Here is a 19,795-nt window from a genome sequence, read left to right as displayed (position 1 = left end):
CCGGATGCTAAAAGTTTTTGTTTACACAATAGATGAGGCAGGAGTCATCTGAGCATGTCTGCAGTGGACAAGACTCTTGACTTGTACTGTACCTATCAACAATAACCTTTTTATTTTTTTAATAACCAGTCCAGTCCAGTCTTTGTTGCTTTAGAAAGTTGCACGATACCGCTTCCTGTTTTGAGCCGCTAGGTGGAGAAGCATTGGCACGAGAGTTGTTGGCCTGAGCTAGTTATCCAGCATTTACATTTTGTTGGTGGTATGCTGTTATTTCAGGCTGGAAAATCCCATGAGGGAAACTGTGACATGCTCTTTATGCTGGCTGTCGTTACCAGAAATTGCGTGAATGTTCCTAGAAATAACACAAGCAAATGTTATTAGGCACTTAAGGAGCCATCATGTGAAAAAGTACACATTAAGTCAAAGAGAAGAGAAGACTGCAGCAGCAAACTGCGGAGTTACCTTCTCAGAAATTAGAGAAATTCTCCACATTAGAGAAATTCTCCAAAGAGTGCCAGTGAAAGATCCAAAGCAATTACAAAAAAAAAAAAAAAAAACACAAAAAAACTGTAGAGTTCATTGTCTTACATGACCAGTCCCTGTCAGCCTTTGAAAATGTTGGATTTTGCTGCATAATTGAATATCTGGAGTTGTGATGCAGCATCCCAGCTCAGAAATGCATCTCTGAAACGGCTCTCTTCAAAATATGAGACTGGCTGAAACTATTTCATGTTTGCTAAAACAAAGTGCAGGCAATCAGCTTCAGGACAAACATATTTGTGGCTTCATTTAAAGTTCAATTCCTGGATTTTGTTATTCTATATTTACACACTACCAGTCAAAAGTTTGGACTCACCTTCCCATGGTAGTGTTTTATTAATTTGATGGTAATTTGAAATAAAATTACAAATTTTTAGGTTAAAAAAAAAAAGAATTAAGAATTAACAGACCAAAACTCAATATTGGCCAATAAACAAGGCCCAAGTATCAGCATCTGTATCAAAAAGCGAAAAATTGTACCAGATGTTAAAATTACCCTCCAACCAAGAATATCATAACGTAAAGCAGTTTACAGTTGTGAACAAGAAGGATGTTATGATCTGTAAGGCAGATCTGAAGAAGCATCTGACTAAAGGCACTCTGTTGTTAAATCACTGTATTGTGAAGAAAATGCTTGTTTTTTCATTTTATGAAGCATCCTTCTTTGCATAATCAGCTCCAGAGGCTTCAGAACAAAGCCAGCCTTCTTTTGCTCAGTTTTTAAGACAGTGGTGCTAATGCTGCTACCCAAACAGATGACTGTAAATTAAACTGCACTCTCCACCACAGGGTTGGGGTTTCGCCTTATTCCTGGTCCTCCAAAAATCCCACATCATGGCACAAAACGTTCTCTGTACTCTGTCTCTTGTCTATCACTGTTACACCCCACAACTCATCTGAGTATTTCTGCAGTTGACAAAACTCTGGTGAGAGAAAAGTCATCTGTGGTCTTTAATTGCTGACGACCTGATCAGACACACAAGCCTCCAGGCTCATAGACTGTAGTCTGTGTTTCAGGTAGTCAGTGATCAGGCATCCACCTGTGACTTCTGAGTAATGCAAGCTGAGTCATGTTAAGTGCAGGTGAATAATGGTGTATTCAGCTCCATCCGCATAATTAGCAAACAGCAGGGAGTTCTGTAAAGTGCCTTTTTTATTATTTAGGTTAATCAGATGTTGTTGTTGTTGTAGTGGAACAAAGCAGAAAATTGTCTCTGAAAGTTCTCCCAAGAATGATCTGGTTTGAGAGCACACATGCTCTCAATTTAATATATCCTGGGAGTTGATCACGTAAAGTTGCCAACATTTCCAGCCATCTGGATGTACACATGAGATCTGGAGAGCCTTGTGAGAAAACTTGTCTTTACTGTGCAACTTTATTATAAAAGATTAACATTTAAGAAAAACATGGTAATAAAATAGATATGATTTCAAATAATTTAAGAAGAAAAATGCTCACTGTAAGATTTTTCTTGCAACGGCAAAATAAATTGAATGACAAAAATAAAATAAAAAACGAAAAAGACAGCAAAGATAAGACAAGCTAATCAGCTTAAACAGCAATGGCTTTGTGAAGTCTGTAAGAATCTGCACTTTGATCACACAAATGAACATTTTCTTCAGCCACAGCTGATTCCATAACAGCTGAATGTCAGGTGATTCACACAAAATGTAGGTCGTTTGACATAACTGACATAAAAGCACCAGTGTTGCTAATAACATTATTGAAGTCTACTTAAGTGTTGCATTAAACCATTAAAATGTGACAGTGAATCTGCATGCACAACAGCAGGACTCTGAAACTGAAGGCGCTAAGGAGGAATTCATCTTTGTTTTTCCACTGCATAGAATAGCAGACATTGAGTCCAGGCAGCAGATGAGGCTGCAGGTACAGCACAGAATGTGTACCAGCTAGCAATCAAACACAAGCGTGTGCATTAAAACACTGTAGATGCTCTGATAAACATTTGAAGAAAGAAAAAGAAAAACAGCTGGTGGAGAAGATGTCCCAATCCATTCCAATCAGTGAAACTCTAGTATCACGACTCCTAACAACAGATTAAAATGCAACGGTGTTGTAATAAATTAATTTCAATTCAATTCAATTCAAAATGGGAAATTAATTGTCGCAGTAGTCATGATTAATAAAGATACTTATTATTATTATTAAATTACTGCAACCTCAGTAGAACGCCGAATTGGACCGGTAAATCTGACTTCAACCTTTAATACATGTTAAGATGCCAAAAGTAATGCAGTTGAAATTATTGTAAATAAAAGCACTATCACTCGGTCAAATACTTGTGTGATGCAGCAGCTCAATGTAGCCATATTGTGTTGCCTGCTGCAATCAACTTGCTCCAAATTGCTTTCTGCTTTCATCTGTACAATAAAAGGAAACAATCGCAGTGGGACAGTCAGTGTACCAGAATAATATCCTGGCCGCAGTCGGAGCAGAAGGCCAGGGGCATTTACTCACACTCCACAGCATTATATCTGACCTTCAGTCTGCCAAGCACCCGCTCCCTCACGTTCATCCCCGAGGACCAACGCCCAAAAATAGACTGTCGTCTGACACATGCAAGCATATCACTACCACACGCATGCACGCGTAATGTATATACAAGCATGACACTGTGCTTGGACATAAAACACACTCCTTTCACATCTAAAGCTATCTTTAGTCTCCAATGTTCCATCAGCACTCTGCAGTGGAGTTGTCTTACTTCAATGTCCTATACGAGTCACATTATCAAGTGGGAGAGACAATGTCTACCAGAACAGTTCAACATTTCCCACACTTGATTTTGCAAGCATTTCCTCTTGGCAACGCATTCATAGTCAGGAATGCTTGCAAAATCTTTGCATCAAAGTGATGCATCTAGTCTTTAAGAAACATTATTTTTATGTCAGAATCTTCTGCTCAAAATCACTAAATTTCATTAGGGTTACACTCGACTTTAATATAAATATTCAAAAAGAAAATACATTTGAAAATTGAAATTAACACATTTTCTCTTGAAACAGTGTTTCAAATACAGAGAGTTTCATACAGGAACTGCTTTACAGTAAGTCCCAATGAAATCTGGTGACATAAACACCCATTTGAGCACATTGTTTACTAAACCAGGAACAAAATATGTTATTGTAAAACAGGACTTGGAATACTATAAAGGAGTAGTCTTAACAAGTATAGATTTACAGCTTTTGCAATGAACATGCTAAATTGCTAACTTAATGTTCAGTAAACTAATTACAAACAGCTAAAGCAGATACATATAATTGCACAACATGGTCTCTCCATAGTACAGAAATAGCTGGTTTCAAAAAGAAAAGGAGTGTCCCTAGATGTATTATATCCTTACTAACAATTCATGCAAAGTTCTTGTATGTTTCTTACAAAATAATTCACCTATAAGAACTGCATCCTGTCAAGCAAAGTAAATAACAGTTAAATCCTTTGCATGGTAAGGTGAATCAAACATTCAAAAGGCTTTCATGCTTATGGCAATTTAAAGAATTTAAGTGTATTACTAAAATTGCTTTTGCTGTGGTTTTGTCTCCAACAAAAGCATGAAAGTAATACTGTTTTTTTTAAAGTTCAACACTGTTCACTATAGACACTAAAGTCTCTGTGTCTCCATTTGGTGCTGTAAAGATTAGAACAGTTTATTATGGCTTGTCTGCAGACAACAGCTGCTTTCTTCAGCTGGAGAAGAGATGGTACACAAAATACAAAACTAAACCAAAAAATGTAACCAAATTAGTGCAGACCTCTAAAGCCAGGTCAGCTCATAATCTTCTCTGGATTTGTTAGCAGTAGCGATCCAATCACAAACAATGAACCTATAAAAACAAAGAAAAGGAACTTGAAAAATAGTTTGGCTTTCAATTTCCTGAAAAAGAAAAAATAGCTTCATATTGTACTAAGGTTGCAGGTACTTGATTGTGCTGATTTTGGACTGAGGAGAGCTCAGTCAGACTGCCGAATTAGCTGCAATGAAAGCTTTGCACAGTGCTGATTAGGTCAGATACACGCTGGAACTACTTACAATGGCTTCTCTGACCTTTTCCTTTGCATGCACAGGAACCACCTCGCCTTGTTACTTTCCAGTATACACCTCTGTGTCTACCTCCTTTGCTCGTTGCAAACTTGTTTTCTGTAGATTCATGACCAAATCGGAGGCTCCTCTGTCTGCAATGTTGCATATGACTCATGAGTCTATGAAACTGACACAAATCAGAACATGGGAATTAGGTTAAATCAACCAATGGAAATGTTGTTCATGGGGAAAATAGTTTAAAAAAAGAAGGTCAAAAAGTCTCTCAAACAAAATCCAGTACCTTCATCTTACAGTCATAAAGAATATTTTTTTAGTGTAAAAATGTGATAAAACTAATCTGATTATGGTGGGTGTATATTGTTAGGATTATACGACCTGAGAAAAAAAAAAAAAAATTTAACTGTGCAACTTTTTGTTTAATAAATATGAAGCCAGAAAGGAAAACATAAATTAGATAGACAATAGTAAGTACGACCACGATTCTGTAGCTTGTAGATCCACGTTTAGCAGCTTTATTCTTTACTACAGGCCATGTACTCAATCATTCATTATTTTGTTTTCAAAGTTAGTTTGACGTAGATTTACCGGCTACTGATCACTGTCCTGTCTGATGACCCAGTTTTGAACAAGCCATTGGACAGATGGCCTCACATTTGTCTCTTAGAACATACAGTATATACATCTGATGATACACTTACCTAATACTGAGACCAACTATGGGCAGATTATTTTTATTTTCTTATCTGCTCACTGGTTTTACGATGACTTAATGTCTTGCTTGTGTCATATAGTTCCACCAACAAGAAGTAGATACTGTAGCATCTTATTTGAGTACTGCTCACACAAAGCAATCCAAAAAGGAAGCACAACATTTAAAAGCAATCATTAGTTATTCAGCTACACATGGCCAATGAACAATGAAGGCCAAAGTTCATATAAAACTAGTGATGATGTATCTGTTACGTCAGTGAAACAGACCACAATTTCTGATTTTTTTTTTTTTAACGTTAAAAACATGAAAATGCCTGATGGGGTATGAAGAGATAGTCAACTCTCTTATCCACTCCTTGGCAAACACTTGCTGTCTATCAACACAGTGACTAGATATGGGTTTTGAAAGTCTTTTAATAACTCTTGATAAAAGAGGCGCCATTCCCTCTTCACATATTTTAGACTAGAATTTTATACAAAATGAATGAGAAACGTTGGGATGGAGCTGATAAATGGAGTTTCATACTACAACAACTGATGTGTGAGTAAGTAGGGCGACTGAGTCATGCACTTCATTGATGATGTCTTGCAGCTGATGAATCACTGCCTACAAACGCCATGCATTCCTGTTTACCATATGGGTAATGCTCACACAGACGCTAGGAACTCAATCCAGAGTGAATATTAGATTTCAGTTTGATAACTGCAAATCACACAGATAGCAACCGAAGTATTTGTCAGAAATATTGCAGTTATGTATTTTTACCGCAAACAATTTAATCCTAGAGAATGTGACACAAACACAACAACTGAAGAATGCAATGCAAAGCCTCTCTGACAATCCGTGGATGCAGATTATTTGAATGCTATCTGAGTCAAATAGCATCAGATCATTAGAGTTTTTCTAAATGGGTAGTGAACCTGTTAATGTCTGATTCAGCCAAGCATCCAGAACCAATAAAAACAAATTTTTCCATTTTAGATTAAAACTGGTCAAGGAATGTAAACTGCAGATAAAAGCAAAAGTGTGCCACTAGGTTTTAAAGACTTTTTATCAGTGCAAAAGAAAGCCATAGGTTTTTACAGGCCGCTAAGAGCTTGTCATAAATATAAAACACTCGTCTCTTTGTCTCTGTCTGCTCGCTGTCCATGACGAGCGTGATTTCAGAAACAGCCCATCCTCTGAGAAGAGACGCAGAAAGTAATGTCTGTGTTCAGAGAAAGCCAAAGCCCAAAAGACAGAGATGTAGGTTGCATTGTTCTGTGCACAGAATATAGAGAACAAAACCATGTCAAGGTTCTAGCAGGTACAAAATACTGATATTTTTTTGAATGATTACTGTTTGTGTGCGTTTGTAAAAGGAAGAAAATGAAACAGCATCGATTTATGACAAAAACACCCTCATAAAGTGGACGCTCTGGCTCTGAAAAATACCTGAAGCAACTTGCTTTTTATTTTGTACCTTTTCAAAGCTAAAAAAAAAAAAAGACTTAAAATTCTATTTCTGGTGTAGCTGGTTTTATTGGAACGTATGGAGAAGGTTCTGCTGACATGCTCTGACTGAAGTGTGCGTGGGTGGCATTTCCACTTAAAAGCCAAGGCGTGAATCGTAATGAAGTGAGGAGGCAAAACGAATGGAGGGAAGGGGGTGGACTCCACCGCTCAGAGCAATGGGTGTACGAACAGCAACCTCACAAAAGCGGGAGTGATTCATTTGAGGGGATTTTGTGCGCGCGCCAATTTTAGCTTCTCTGTTTTGCATTTCTATACATAGAGAGGATCAGTCAAGAAGAAAATATATGGAGAAGAAAAGCAACTTAGCAAGCAAGTTTATGAATTGCGATCAGACGCACAGAGAAAATGTTTGTGTGGTAGAATAGTTGGAATGTCTTTGAGAGACTGATGGAGTAAAGGGAGAGATGCATAGACGTGACAGAAAGAAACTGGGGGGGTGTGAGGATGCCAGCTGGAAGGATGGAATGGATCGCAGGACAGCATAATTAGATTAGTGGGCATAAAATTACGATATTTTCTTTGTATATTCCAGCAAATGGGATCCAATGTTCCTGGTAATCTGATCAAGTTATGAGAAATTCTCAACACATAATTGAAAGGCCTTAAAAACAAATGTGAGTGAACAGGCATGAGTCAGTTGTATTTATTTTATTTTTATATCTGCATCATGTACTGTATGTGCCTGGGATGTTGGTGATCCAGTGAATACGCATAATTGGGCATGCTGCATGAGGTGATGATCGAATGATATGCACAGACGTGGATTAAAGCTGAGTATGCTCCATGATTCTGCGCAAGTCATGTTGTAATCCGTTGACCTGCATTCACATCCCTCACTAAACAAATAACAGCTGCATAATGTGTATGCATGTGTGCGTGTGAGTGAGCGCAGCTTGAGACTGTGACTGGGCTTTGGCAGACAGGAGTGGGACCTGTAGATGACACCACGCATGTGTCGCTGGGCATTGAATCTTGGACACTCTGACACACCACACCAGATGACTCACCCGCAAATGAACCGACGCGCCTCCTGACACAAACACACCTCACATGAATATGACCCTGGAAATGAGTTGGAGGCATCTCACCCTTTGTGCGTCCTGCTTGAACACAGCATCATGCACGCTGCATGCGAAGAGAGCTGTGGGAAGGTCACTCAGGTCCATCATCTCCTCTGCGACGCCGTCTTGATCATTCTCCCCAAACACCATGTCCTCTTCCTCCTCCTCATCCTCCTCGGGATCACTGCTGTAGGCCTCGGAGCTGTTGCTCCACCCTTTGGAGCTCTCACGAAGCATCGTGAATTCTTTAAGGCGGCTGATGAGGCAGTTGGGGACACCAGAGGCTGGGAACTGAGGGCACAGATCGGAAATTGGGAAATGAGGCAACTGGTCTGGAAAATACGAAGATCTACAGAAAGATACAACGTTTCACCATGTTGCCAAAGCTCTTACACAGGCTGGAAATAAATAGAAAGAGAAGCACTGTAAGGACAAAGTCAGGAAGGGGCAAAATCAAGAGAATTAGAATGAGAACAACCCTTATCAGGCCTTTAGTCAATGAATAAATGCCACCAAAACAGAAATCACAGCTGCACTTAAAAACAGGCTTTTCAGAAAATGCAACAAAGTAGAAAAAAGAGATCAGCTAAGTTGTTCAGCTCATTGTATTTTCTAAACTGCTTTCTGAAATTTGTTTTCGATTGTGCTTTTGTGTGTCATAAAATCTTCTGTTTTACTTTTGTATGTTCCAAAATGAGATTTTTTTGCAGTTTTGTGGCTGTTTTGCTCAGTGATCTTTCATGTAAATACAATAATCTGAATTAATGGCTGAATTTTAAAGAAATAACTGCTTAAGCCTCAATTATGAAAAGTATTTATTATGACAAAAGTTTAATATTAAATTCAAAATGTTATTTTTGGAGGATTTGACTGCTGTGATAGTTTTAGTCCAGGTCCTCTAGATTTAATTTCGAGTGGGCAGTATGAGTGGAAGCAAAAGAAATGATCACTCGATGCCACTGTGTAGGAGTACAACCAATACTATTGGTACAATACTACAAATGATATTGAAAATGTGATGCAGTGGAATAAAAATGTTGGCCAATGACTGTTGTTGAGTTTGTAGTAGAAGCCTGTTGATCCAATAAATTATTATCAATTCTGCAGTCTTATCATAGTGGCTCTTGAACACTCCTATATGAGTCATCGCAGAAAGCCTACACTGTTGCTGGTGCTTCAGTTCATTTTGTACCAATGAAAATCGCTGTGAATTGGAGTACCAGACCAGACTTCATGAGAGAAAATCATGTGAATGACTATGGGCACATGTAAATATCGGCGGTGCAACCAGTGCAGCTGAACCGGGTCCCAGATGCCGTCAGGGGCCCATGAAGGAGGGAATAGTCTAATCACCTTAATAGCTTACCTGTAAGTCCTGTTAAGTGCATGATGACGCAATGATGTTAGTTTTCAGCAAGACAAAAAGTAAAAAAAAAGAAAATAGATGACAAAAATAGCATAGCATTAGGTTAGGTAGCCCAAACAATAAAACGGCACACAAAAGAGAGAAAAGAAAAAAGATCCAGGATGATGTTAAAGCAAAAACGACAAAATTATATGTTTTTTACGGCAACCGAGGAAAAAGCCAGGGTCCCGCCAGAGGATAGCTTGCCAACTACCTCCATAAATAAAACAGCATTGACCCGACCGCCGCGGGGCCAGGAGGAGACTTCTCCTGTGAGTGAGTGTGGCAAGTCACAATGTTAGCCCACATGGCGACAATAGCAGTTCTCTATAGTGGCTCTGTGTGTGTGTGTGTGTGTGTGTGTGTGTGTGTGTGTGTGTGTGTGTGTGTGTGTGTGGGGTTGGGGCACAAAAAAATATTTTCATCGGGGCCTATCACCATGATGTTACGCCACTGGCTACGGCTTTGACTGTTTTCAGTATCTATAACCCGCTGAGAACTCTCAGGTTGTCAGTTGTTGTAGCTGAACCAGGGATCAGGTCCAAGTCTGATGTTGTGGTTTTTGGTCACTGTGATTCATGTGTCTTTAACAAACCAGCTTCTGTCCTAGGTGTGTCACCAATGTGTCTGTATCCAAAAGCAAAGCTCTTTTATCCTCCTATGGCCTCTTGGGACAATGGTTAATTATTCTTTGTCTTTATGTAAGTGTACTGAAGTGTGACTTCTTAGATCCAACTGATGGTTTCCTTCCAAAAACTGTGTAAAACACACATAAAACTACCTAAATTCTAAGGTCAGTATTTTATTTATTTTTTAGTTCTTTTAAACAACTTGTTCAGCTTATGTTAGAGTATCATAAAAATCAGTGTATATAAATTCTACAAAAACAACATTTAAATACCTTATTTCACACCTAGTGCGAGGTCATTTGATTAGGTCATGTATAGGACACATCTTTATGACCAAAAAAACAAACTAAGCAGACTGTAAACAACTGCTTTCTATATGAATGGAGATAATTGTCATCTCCAAGACCGCTAAATAGTTGGTAAATAGCCTATAAATAGATTGCAAGTAATGCTAAATAGTTAATATTGTTTTTAATCTGTTGTTTCCACCTTTTAGTAGTGTGGTTTGTATTAATACAATGTACCACCCTCAGTGACATGACTTGTGTGCCTGCTCTGGTAGCCATCCTATAATTAATATCTGTGCACTATAGACCTGTCGCCCACATTTGACTCTAACACTTTACCTGGATAAGAAACAGAGAATAGAATAGAATAGAATAGAATACTTTATTGTCAATGTACCTGGGTACAGTAAGATTGAAAGCAGCATCTCCAGTGCAAGACAAATAAGAAACAATAGTGCAAACAATAAGAAATATAGGAATAAAAGATATATAAATAATATAAAAATATAAAAAAGGTTAAGGTGCATTTGAATAATGAAGACCTGAGATTCTATTTACAGATGATAGTATATACACATGTAGTGGAATATTGCACAGATAGTCCGGGAGAAGTATTGCACGGTAAAAACCGTAACAAAGACATTCACATGTTGTTCAGGGTGATTATGGCTTTGGGGAAAAAGCTGTTTTTAAGTCTGTTAGTTTTTGACACCGATAAAGATAAAGATAAAGATAAAGTTAACAACGTAAGACCTGGTGCAATATTTTTTCTTATTGCTTTGGGCCCCCGTTAAGAAATTAAATTATATGATATATGACAACACAACCTGTGATGTCCACATATCTGTACAGGTTAAATCAAGTTTCAGCACAAACACAGCCAACAACAGACTAAAGTTAGAGCGCCATCTAGTGGTACAAATAAATAAATTAGATTAATAGTTTAGGCATATAAACGTTTTAGATCAACCAGATATTTAAAATAGCGAGTAAGTTAACATCATTAAATCTAGTGTTCGTTTTAGAAAAAAAAGATGCAGTGCAAACGAAGATGAAAATAGTATAATAGATGCTGTCAAACGTTTGTCAAGGATAGGGAGGAAAAGAATGACGTGCAAGTCCAGCTGGTGCAAGATTGGTGCGAGCGCTTAACCTCTCAGATTGTCTCCTGAAATCACTTTGCTTCCCGAATAATGCTTAAAACCAAAACTACACCAAAGTTTACACTTATATCACACACACAGAAGAAGTTGCATTTTAATCTCCCTCTTTATTCAGTACAAACATTATTTAAATGACCACTTACCCCAATAGCTGTCAGTGAACGCGTGCTAAACGGAAGGAGGCCATTATGAGCAAGCAGTAATCGATATTTCTTTTTTTAGATGACTTTGTTCAATGGAATAGATTGGTGATGTTATTTTAGAGGTTTGCTGTCAGTGTCAGATGCGTGGGTGTTTGTTTTCACCGGATTATTAGGCGGCTTCAGATGCGGTTCCCGTCCGGGACGGACAGCAGGTGGAACCAATCAGATGCGGCCAGAAGATCCCAACGACCAATCAGGATGCAGCAATAAGAAAAAGGGGCGGGCTCTGCTCGGCTTCAAGGTTAGTGTTGTTCGAGCAGCAAAGAGGCACACGGTGCTCTGCTGCAAACTGGTTTAATTGATTGACAAGGACATCCCAGTGAGTCACCATGTCAAAGTGAGAATATTTTTACCGTCTCGCCTGCTGTGTATAAATAAATATGTTTAAAATAGACATAAACATTAACACGTTGGTTTCAGCTCTCAAGACACACCTGTTGCAACGATTTCAAATGTATAGTGAACATCCACGAATCACACTTGAATTGCAATCAGACAATCACAAGGCACCAATTAGATCGATGCCTTTAGGTATGGCGACTTAGTCATGGCAGGCTGGTCTGACTATTTTGGACACTGCTTATCTTCTGGAGAAAAGTCAGAATAAGAAAAATATCCATTGAGAGACAGTTTAAAAAAAATAAAGTGGCCTGGTATTTCAGACACAAATATTTGCTTCTATATTATTTTCCACAAAATTTGACAGGATGACTTTTTAAGATATGAAACATACTAAAACTTAGCATTATGAAATATTTAGGCATTTTCTATTTTTTTTTTTTAATTTTACTTAGTAAAACTTTGACATGGTCCAATTTGAATAAATGTTTAAATGAGCCAATATTTCACTTCAAAGTGATAAATTATATTAAACACAGATTTGTGCATCACAACCGTGCTCTGTCTCAGTTTAATCTGCTGTCTATGGGCATACAACTATGCATAAATACTCAAAACGGTCCAACTTCCGCAGCTTTACTATTCCCTTTGCTTACATATGAATGAAAGTTTTTTGTAAACATTATGTACTTTTACTTAAGTGGTATTGATGCAGAACTTTATTTGCCCTGTTACTACATTGCTGCATGAGTGCTAGAATCAAGGGTCTAAATACGTCTTCCAGCAATGTAAAACAAGGTTAGTTTTATCTTATTAACACGTGAAGACTTAGTCTAGTTTTTGCAAGCAAACAAGGTAGTGATTTTACGAGAAGAAATGTCAGTCTGTAAGCTTTTTCATGCATCACCCTGCATTCTGAATTACCAGCTAATATGAAGAACTGACCCATCTTTATTCTTCCGCACAGGTAAAGACTTTAAAATAAGTAGATTAATGAATGAATGGTTATGCAAACACAACTGAAAATGACTCCACAACTGGATGATAATAATGACAACATTTTACGTATAATTTACAAGGGAAAGCTTTGTCACAGGGTGGAGTTAAAAACTCTATCTACACAGTGCCGCTAACAGACAACTCAGAAGGAAATAACTTATATTACTGTATAATGAACATAGTGCATCAAGTCATCTAGCCCTTGTATAGCTCCATTTCAACACTGGAAAAATTCAGGGTTGTGTGTGAAAGTATCATTCATGCAGCATGTTTTTCAGCTTGTAACAAATGAGCTTAGTTTTTAAACACATTCCACAAGAGAGAATCATAGTAATTCCCATATTTTAGCAGAAATGACCAATGATCAACCAAAATAAATAGGTAACTTAAGCAAATTGTTAATCTGAATTTAAGAAAACTGCTTCTACAATCAGTACTGAAAGCTCAAAATATTTTAATTCCCTTTAAAACAGCTCTTTTAAAAAGTTAAAAAACCTTTCCTTCAAATAGGCTCTAACATATTACAGTGGCTTTTAAATAACTCTTCAGATTAGTTAATCACACACCTACTTGAGTCATGCAGAGTTTCCCTGTTATCTATCCAGTCTAAATCTTAATTTCAAGGTACATCAAAAGCTCTCTAAATCAACAAATAAATATGTTGCAATAAATTAAAAAAATCTCACACAGTGTTTGGTCACATTACTAAATGGAGTAATTCAAAGAAATCCCCAAAACAAGAGACCTACAAGTGAGTGAAAAGTGTTCATGAATAACAGCTGGTGGCAGATACAGCTAATTTATAACATTTATTGGTAAAATCCCTGACTATGAAGTTGCATTACCACGAAACTTCAATGGAAGAACAGATCACTGTACAGTATAATCCCGATAATGACCAACTGGAAAAAAATTGCTTAATAATTGTGGATGTCAATGCTCAATTTACAGTATGCTAGAAAATGAGCATCCACACTTCCATCACTAACTTTGCTTCATCATTAGCTCCTTCCAGTCACACTGTGAATAAGCACCAGGTGGCAAAAACACAGAGAGAGGAGATGAAACTCCCAGACGAGATGTCGTTGGTTCCTTTAAATCAGCCTAAAGCAACGTCAAGATACGTGCTACAACTGAAGGCAATTCATACATGAGAAATTTGCTTATTAAGATAAGACGGTAGACAATAACCCTGCTTCCCCGCTATGAGTTCCACTACAAACCTCCTCTTTCCAATGTGCAATTACAAAAAAAAACAAGAACATTTTTTTATGTCAGAGGGGAAAGTTTTGAGGTAAGGAGAAAGGATGCAAACAAGCATATGTTAGCCTGATGCACTTAAGGTTTCTTCTATTTATATCTGTAAATAATACCATTAATGTCTTTGAAAGGGAAAGCTTCTCCTGATAATATTTAAGGTTCAGCATCCAGAAGAAAAGTATGTTGAAGAATGTAAGCTGAGGCTGGAAATCAGTGAAAGTTTCAGAAGAAAGGAGCTTAAGCTAAGCAAGCCATGACCTTTTAAGGTCTTTCAAAGTTGTTATGTAATTTCAGTCTTCCTTTAGGTCAAACTGGCCATCGTTGGCTCTGCAGCTGACTGGTGATTGCTCCAGGTTAGCAGGCAGAGTAGCAGGAGCCACTCCATTGTTGTTGACAAGAGTCCCGTAGGAGAAGGACCCATTAAAATCTGGTTGAACAGCCAAGCCCTTGTCATGAATGGTTGGGACTCCTGACCAGGGAACACAAAGACAAGTGCACATGAAAACCTGCAGAGGTTAAATGATAGTGCAACCTCACTTGTTCCATATTGCAGGTTTAAAAATGGATTAGGAAGGTGTGGTAATTTTTCAAAAACACACAAATATCACACATACAATTTTTGGTGTTTATGTATTGTTTGTACAAACCATTAGCCATATCCATAGTGACATATGGCTCAAAGATCTTGGCCCTTTTCCTGTTTTTGGTTATGAGAAAGACTCCAAGGAAACACAATAGGGATCTGTGCAAAGCACAAAATAATCAGTAACAGTTTTTATAACGTTTTGCTTTTTCACAACAGCTTTTACCAAATAGGTCTTTAGACTTGCAAACAAACATTGGCTTAGTTCTATTCAACTTCCATTGTGAGCCCAAAGGCTCACTAGCTTCTATTAATCTTATCAATTCCCTACCGCGACATGTCAAAGTGGCTTTTGTGAAAGAGTCAATGACAGATGATAACTCACCCCAAGACATACATGCAGATGTGAAGTACATCCTCATGATTAAACTCCAAGTAAAATATAGCACCTGAAAAACAAAAGACAAGAGATCTTTGATGACTTGTGTTGTGACTGTGTAATTTTCAGCAAAGCTACAATAGCTTTGGGGATTTTCTTTTGTGCTATGTAATTAGTTGCAGATGTGGTTTCATTCAGCTCAAAATCAAAATAAACAAACAGAGAAACTCTGCAGAAATGAAGGCCATAACTCACCAGCTACCACTGCAAAGAAGGTGGAGAGGATGTAGTTCATGCTGGCAATCAGAGAGGAGTCATGCAGTTTACAAGCTTGGGAGAGAAATCTAGGGAGAGAGAAACAGACCGCCACTATGAGTTTCTTTACACAATAGGTCCAAGTTAAGCTTATGGGTGTAAAAGCAGCGATGATGATGAACAGAAATTCTTTCCCTTGTGTGTTTTGACAGGTCAGTCACCCACCTGGACTGGAAGACCACTGATGCCACCATGCACACAAACATGACACTGAAGATCGGGTAGTTAAGTTGCATTGTCCCTTCGACGGTAAGAACCAACATGCCTGAAACTGCCTTCACTGTGATGACTGTGACAGAGCCTGTGCAATGGGAGCGCAGTGGAAAACAGGCAAAACAAGCAAGTTAATATTTCACAAGACCTCTGCTGCTTTTTGAGCAATGCATTCAAAACAAAGCATGGTAATGGCAGAGGGAGATTATCGGCCTTTATTGCAGGAAACTCACCCAGCAGGGCGACCAACAGCAGAATAATAACGAGGTAGTCAGCGTTGTGCTGTTTATAGAAATATAACAGCAGGCAGAACGTGATGATCTCCAGGAGCTGTCAGTTAGGATGAAGACAACACATAACAAATGAATACCATATCACATTAAAACACTAAGTACATGATGTTTAATGACATCTGGAGTTTAATGAATTGTGTAGCATAATATGTTCACACATGAAACATCTAATGATAAATCCAACCTAAGAAGCATGAGATGTAACACAAGGTCCATTTAGTCTAAACTTCCTTCAGAAAAGTCTAGTTATTTTTGAGATTCGGTGTTGGCTATGGCCAATTTAAACTACATTATCCAAAATATGAACACTGACTTGATTTAGGAGCCCAAACAGTCTACATAAACAGAACACAAGAGTCCCTAAACTTGACCTGTAGCGTTGCTGAATTGCTTTCAATATGCGCTTTCTTGCCAGATCATTGATGATGGTGAAGTTTAGGACCCGGAAGTTTTTAATAATATTTCAAACAATGTTATAACTGTGCAAGCGTTTTTTTTTCTTTTTATTGTGGATTAACCCCCCGCAGAATAAATAATGCTGCACTCTAATACATATAGCGGCCAGACCTGAATCAGCTGTCTGTTTATGAAGTAACCCATGGAAATTGAGATAAAGATATCAAAATGGATTTCTGCTTTCTAAATGTGTTGCAATAGATATATCTTACCAGATACAAGAGAACAGGCCATCCCACAATATGCTTCACGATGTTCTCTGCTTTGAGTTTTTCATGGGAGTTCGGTCCAAATGAAACAAAGAGATAAGTTCCTCCAACAGTGAGCAAGTAGCCCAGGAAGGTCAGGCCATAGTTCTCTGAAACAACACCAACCACGCATTGTGGTGTTACATATCAAAAAGAAAAAATGTACCCTCTAATTTCTGTCTTTAGAGCGGCTGTGGATGTAGTAAGAATTTGAATTTAATGACACTCGCTCAGTGTAATTTGCATGCGTGTCTGTGCAATGCCATATCTTCAGTCACAGTCAAGAACTTACTTGCAAACTCCTTCGGTTTAGATTTCTCACGCAGAAATAAGAAACCCAAAATTGAGCTTGCTGTAAAGAAAATAAAATAGTGTAAAAGTTTTTCTTAGCAAGATTGTTTTGAAACATAAAGCTTTTTCTCTACATGTTATTATTACAGTTTTTAGGGAACATAGAGAAGATACTCACTCAGTATAGACACTGCGTTAAGAGGTGCCACAAGAGTGAGAGGGGCAAAAGCATAAGAGACAAAGTTGGCTCCCTCCCCAATAAAGGTGAATATGAAACCAAACCACCAGGTTTTGGTCCAGTAGAAGGAACGTTGGTCCTTTGTTCCAGCTAACATCACATGGCTGTATTTCTGGAAGTGAAACACATTTAATTAAAACAGTGACAGAAAGTACAAAGAAAACATGTGCAAAGGGCTTAAAGCATATTGCAAGTTTTGCATAAGTAACACTGAAAATTAAGAAAGAATAGGTGACATAAAGAAAAAAAAAAAGGAAAATTTGTGATTTCTCATAACTGAGCATCTCGTCAATGAGGAGTTACCGTGACAAATGGACTCCAGATATTTGTTTACACAAAGCATATATGAGAAGAGATGATACGTGGACATTTGGAAGGAAGAAAACGATTCAATTTATATGACCAGTATGCTAACTTGCTTTAAAAAAAAGTAAATAATAATTACACGTGAAGGAAATGAGTACCTGAATGGTTAAGGAGATACTGACGAGCACATTTCCGAAAATCGCGAGTAAAGTCCCAATGAGGTTATTCTGAAAGGCAAAAGTCGTTTAATTAGGACAGATCACAGATAATTGTCACTTTTAACTACCGCGGTTGAATTGGTTTGATATTGGATATTGGATATTCGACATTCAAAGACATCCATTTAACTTGTGATACATACCACAGATTTTGGTCAAACCACTTGTGATGTGTTCATGGTCATCTAGACTATATATCACAAAACGGTAATTATTAAAAAATCACATATAAAAAAAAATCATATATATGGGCTGATTTAATGTGGTTTAATGAATTCAACACCCATAAAACCTGTGATACATACCACTGATTTTGGTCATATTGCTTGTGATGTGTTCATGGTCATCTAGACTATATAACACAAGAGAGTAATTATTATAAAATCATATTATGGGCTGATTTAATGAGGTTTAATGAATTCAACACCCATAAAACTTGTGATACATAACACCGATTGTTTTCAAACCACTTGTGATGTGTTCATGGTCATCCAGACTATATATCACAAGACAGTAATTATTTAAAAAAAAGAAAATCATACTATGGGCTGATTAATGTGGTTTAATGAATTCAACACCCATAAAACATAGTCTGGATGACGATGAACACATCACAAGTGGTTTGAAAACAATCGGTGGTATGTATCACAAGTTTTATGGGTGTTGAATTCATTAAACCAAATTAAACCAGCCCATATATATGATTTTTAAAATCAGCCCATATATATGATTTTTCATATATGATTTTTTAATAATTACTGTTTTGTGATATATAGTCTAGATGACCATGAACGCACCACAAGCAATATGACCAAAATCGGTGGTATGTATCAAAAGTTAAATGGATGTCTTTGAATGTCGAATATCCAATATCAAACCAATTCAACTGCGGTCTTTTAACTTTAAGTATTGTTAGTCTCGTTAGTTTTGTACTCATAAATACAAAGCCAAAATGAGGTTGAACGTGTTAGTATTTTTGTTTAAATTATTACATTACAGCAAGTTCGTCTGGGCACAGAGGCTCATTTTTAAATGATTTAAAACCTTAGTATAAACGAGCATAAGACCTTTTAAAAGAAGGAAATGACTGTCTCACCATGTAGGACCCCCCTGGAGCTCCGCTGTAATCCATACTGTTCCCTTCAGAGGCACTTTATTCAGCTCAAGCAGCAATCAAACATGTCATTAAAAGGTATTTCATTTTATCACGTTGCTTTTGGTTTGACTTGAAATATTCATCGCACATTTCTTTTGTATTTTCTAACTCCAAACCGACGAAGACATCTTCTTCAGGGAAAACAAAACACACACCTGACTTCCGGGGTTGTTTTCGCTTCGAAAGACGGTGACGCAGAAACCACGTGATCATGGACATTGACCACCTGACCTTTTATTTAAATTAAGACAGATAATAATAATAATTATTATTATTATTATTATTGGTATTAGTATTATTAATACTACTACTACTACTACTAATAGTAATAATAATTCGTGTATGCTTTGTTCAAGTCAGGCCGCAGTACTACATAACAACAGTAGATGGTGCTACTGAGTCAGAATTGATCCTAAAACAACTCAAACTAGAAGAGAGATTAATTTGAAGTTTGATGCCAGACAATTATTTGATTTGATTAAGATACTTTCTCAAAAGAAACATGAAAGAGTGGTAATTTTTTTACAGATTGCATGCTATTTTAATCCAGACTACTTGTTCATGCCCTCCCATATTCACATTTAACTCCTAACAGTCTCAGTCAATTTAGTATGGGCGTACCCATGCAATGTTTCTAAAACTAACAATATCACACAATAGCATCGTGTTACAGAATAATCATGACTAACGCAGATGGTATGTTTTCTCTTCTCTTCGTGTCATTGTAAAAGGAAAGGAGTGACAGGACACCACGTCAGCAATAGTATATGATTATAACAGGATCAGTGGAAAAAAAAAAGATTGGTCAGTAGAGGGTGTGAGCTACTGTTTAAACACAAAATTTCCCCGTCTTATTTCAAAAGCTGATACAAATCATGTGCTGATGAGTCAGTGTTTCCATGGTGCTTTCAATCTGTAATCA

At 37.5% G+C, this 19,795-nt stretch overlaps 2 protein-coding genes across 2 annotated transcripts in view; both read right to left on the bottom strand.

Moving 5' to 3' along the window:
- Positions 1 to 11,671, bottom strand: part of rcan3 (regulator of calcineurin 3) — a 50,148-nt gene extending 38,477 nt beyond the window's left edge. The window contains exons 1-2 of the mRNA XM_061743361.1: positions 11,520 to 11,671; positions 7,920 to 8,183 (exon numbers count right to left, since the gene is read on the bottom strand). Coding sequence (XP_061599345.1) covers positions 7,920 to 8,129 — 210 coding nt within the window. The 5' untranslated portion in view covers positions 8,130 to 8,183; positions 11,520 to 11,671. The remainder of the gene's footprint in view (positions 1 to 7,919; positions 8,184 to 11,519) is intronic.
- A 1,683-nt stretch (positions 11,672 to 13,354) lies between these two features.
- Positions 13,355 to 19,048, bottom strand: nipal3 (NIPA like domain containing 3). The gene is made up of 11 exons (XM_061742940.1): positions 18,814 to 19,048; positions 17,658 to 17,726; positions 17,134 to 17,305; positions 16,957 to 17,016; positions 16,629 to 16,774; positions 15,901 to 15,997; positions 15,620 to 15,755; positions 15,395 to 15,483; positions 15,146 to 15,209; positions 14,825 to 14,919; positions 13,355 to 14,646 (listed from the first exon to the last, which is right to left on the bottom strand). The coding sequence occupies exons 1-11, from the start codon at positions 18,847 to 18,849 to the stop codon at positions 14,468 to 14,470; spliced, it is 1,143 nt and encodes a 380-aa protein (XP_061598924.1). The 5' UTR covers positions 18,850 to 19,048; the 3' UTR covers positions 13,355 to 14,467.
- Positions 19,049 to 19,795: the final 747 nt, after the last annotated feature.

This window comes from Cololabis saira, chromosome 16 (genome assembly GCF_033807715.1).
Source record: "Cololabis saira isolate AMF1-May2022 chromosome 16, fColSai1.1, whole genome shotgun sequence".
Lineage (NCBI taxonomy): Eukaryota > Metazoa > Chordata > Actinopteri > Beloniformes > Belonidae > Cololabis > Cololabis saira.
Note: the sequence above shows the minus strand (reverse complement) of the source record. Positions and strands in the feature narration are given on the sequence as shown.

Coding starts and splice junctions, on each gene's coding strand:
- nipal3 (XM_061742940.1), bottom strand. CDS start 18,849: ATGGATTACAGCGGAGCTCCAGGGGGGTCCTACATG. Junction 17,017..17,133: donor TAACGCAGTGTCTATACTGA/GTGAGTATCTTC, acceptor TTTTCTTTACAG/CAAGCTCAATTTTGGGTTTC. Junction 15,998..16,628: donor GGCCTGTTCTCTTGTATCTG/GTAAGATATATC, acceptor CCTAACTGACAG/CTCCTGGAGATCATCACGTT.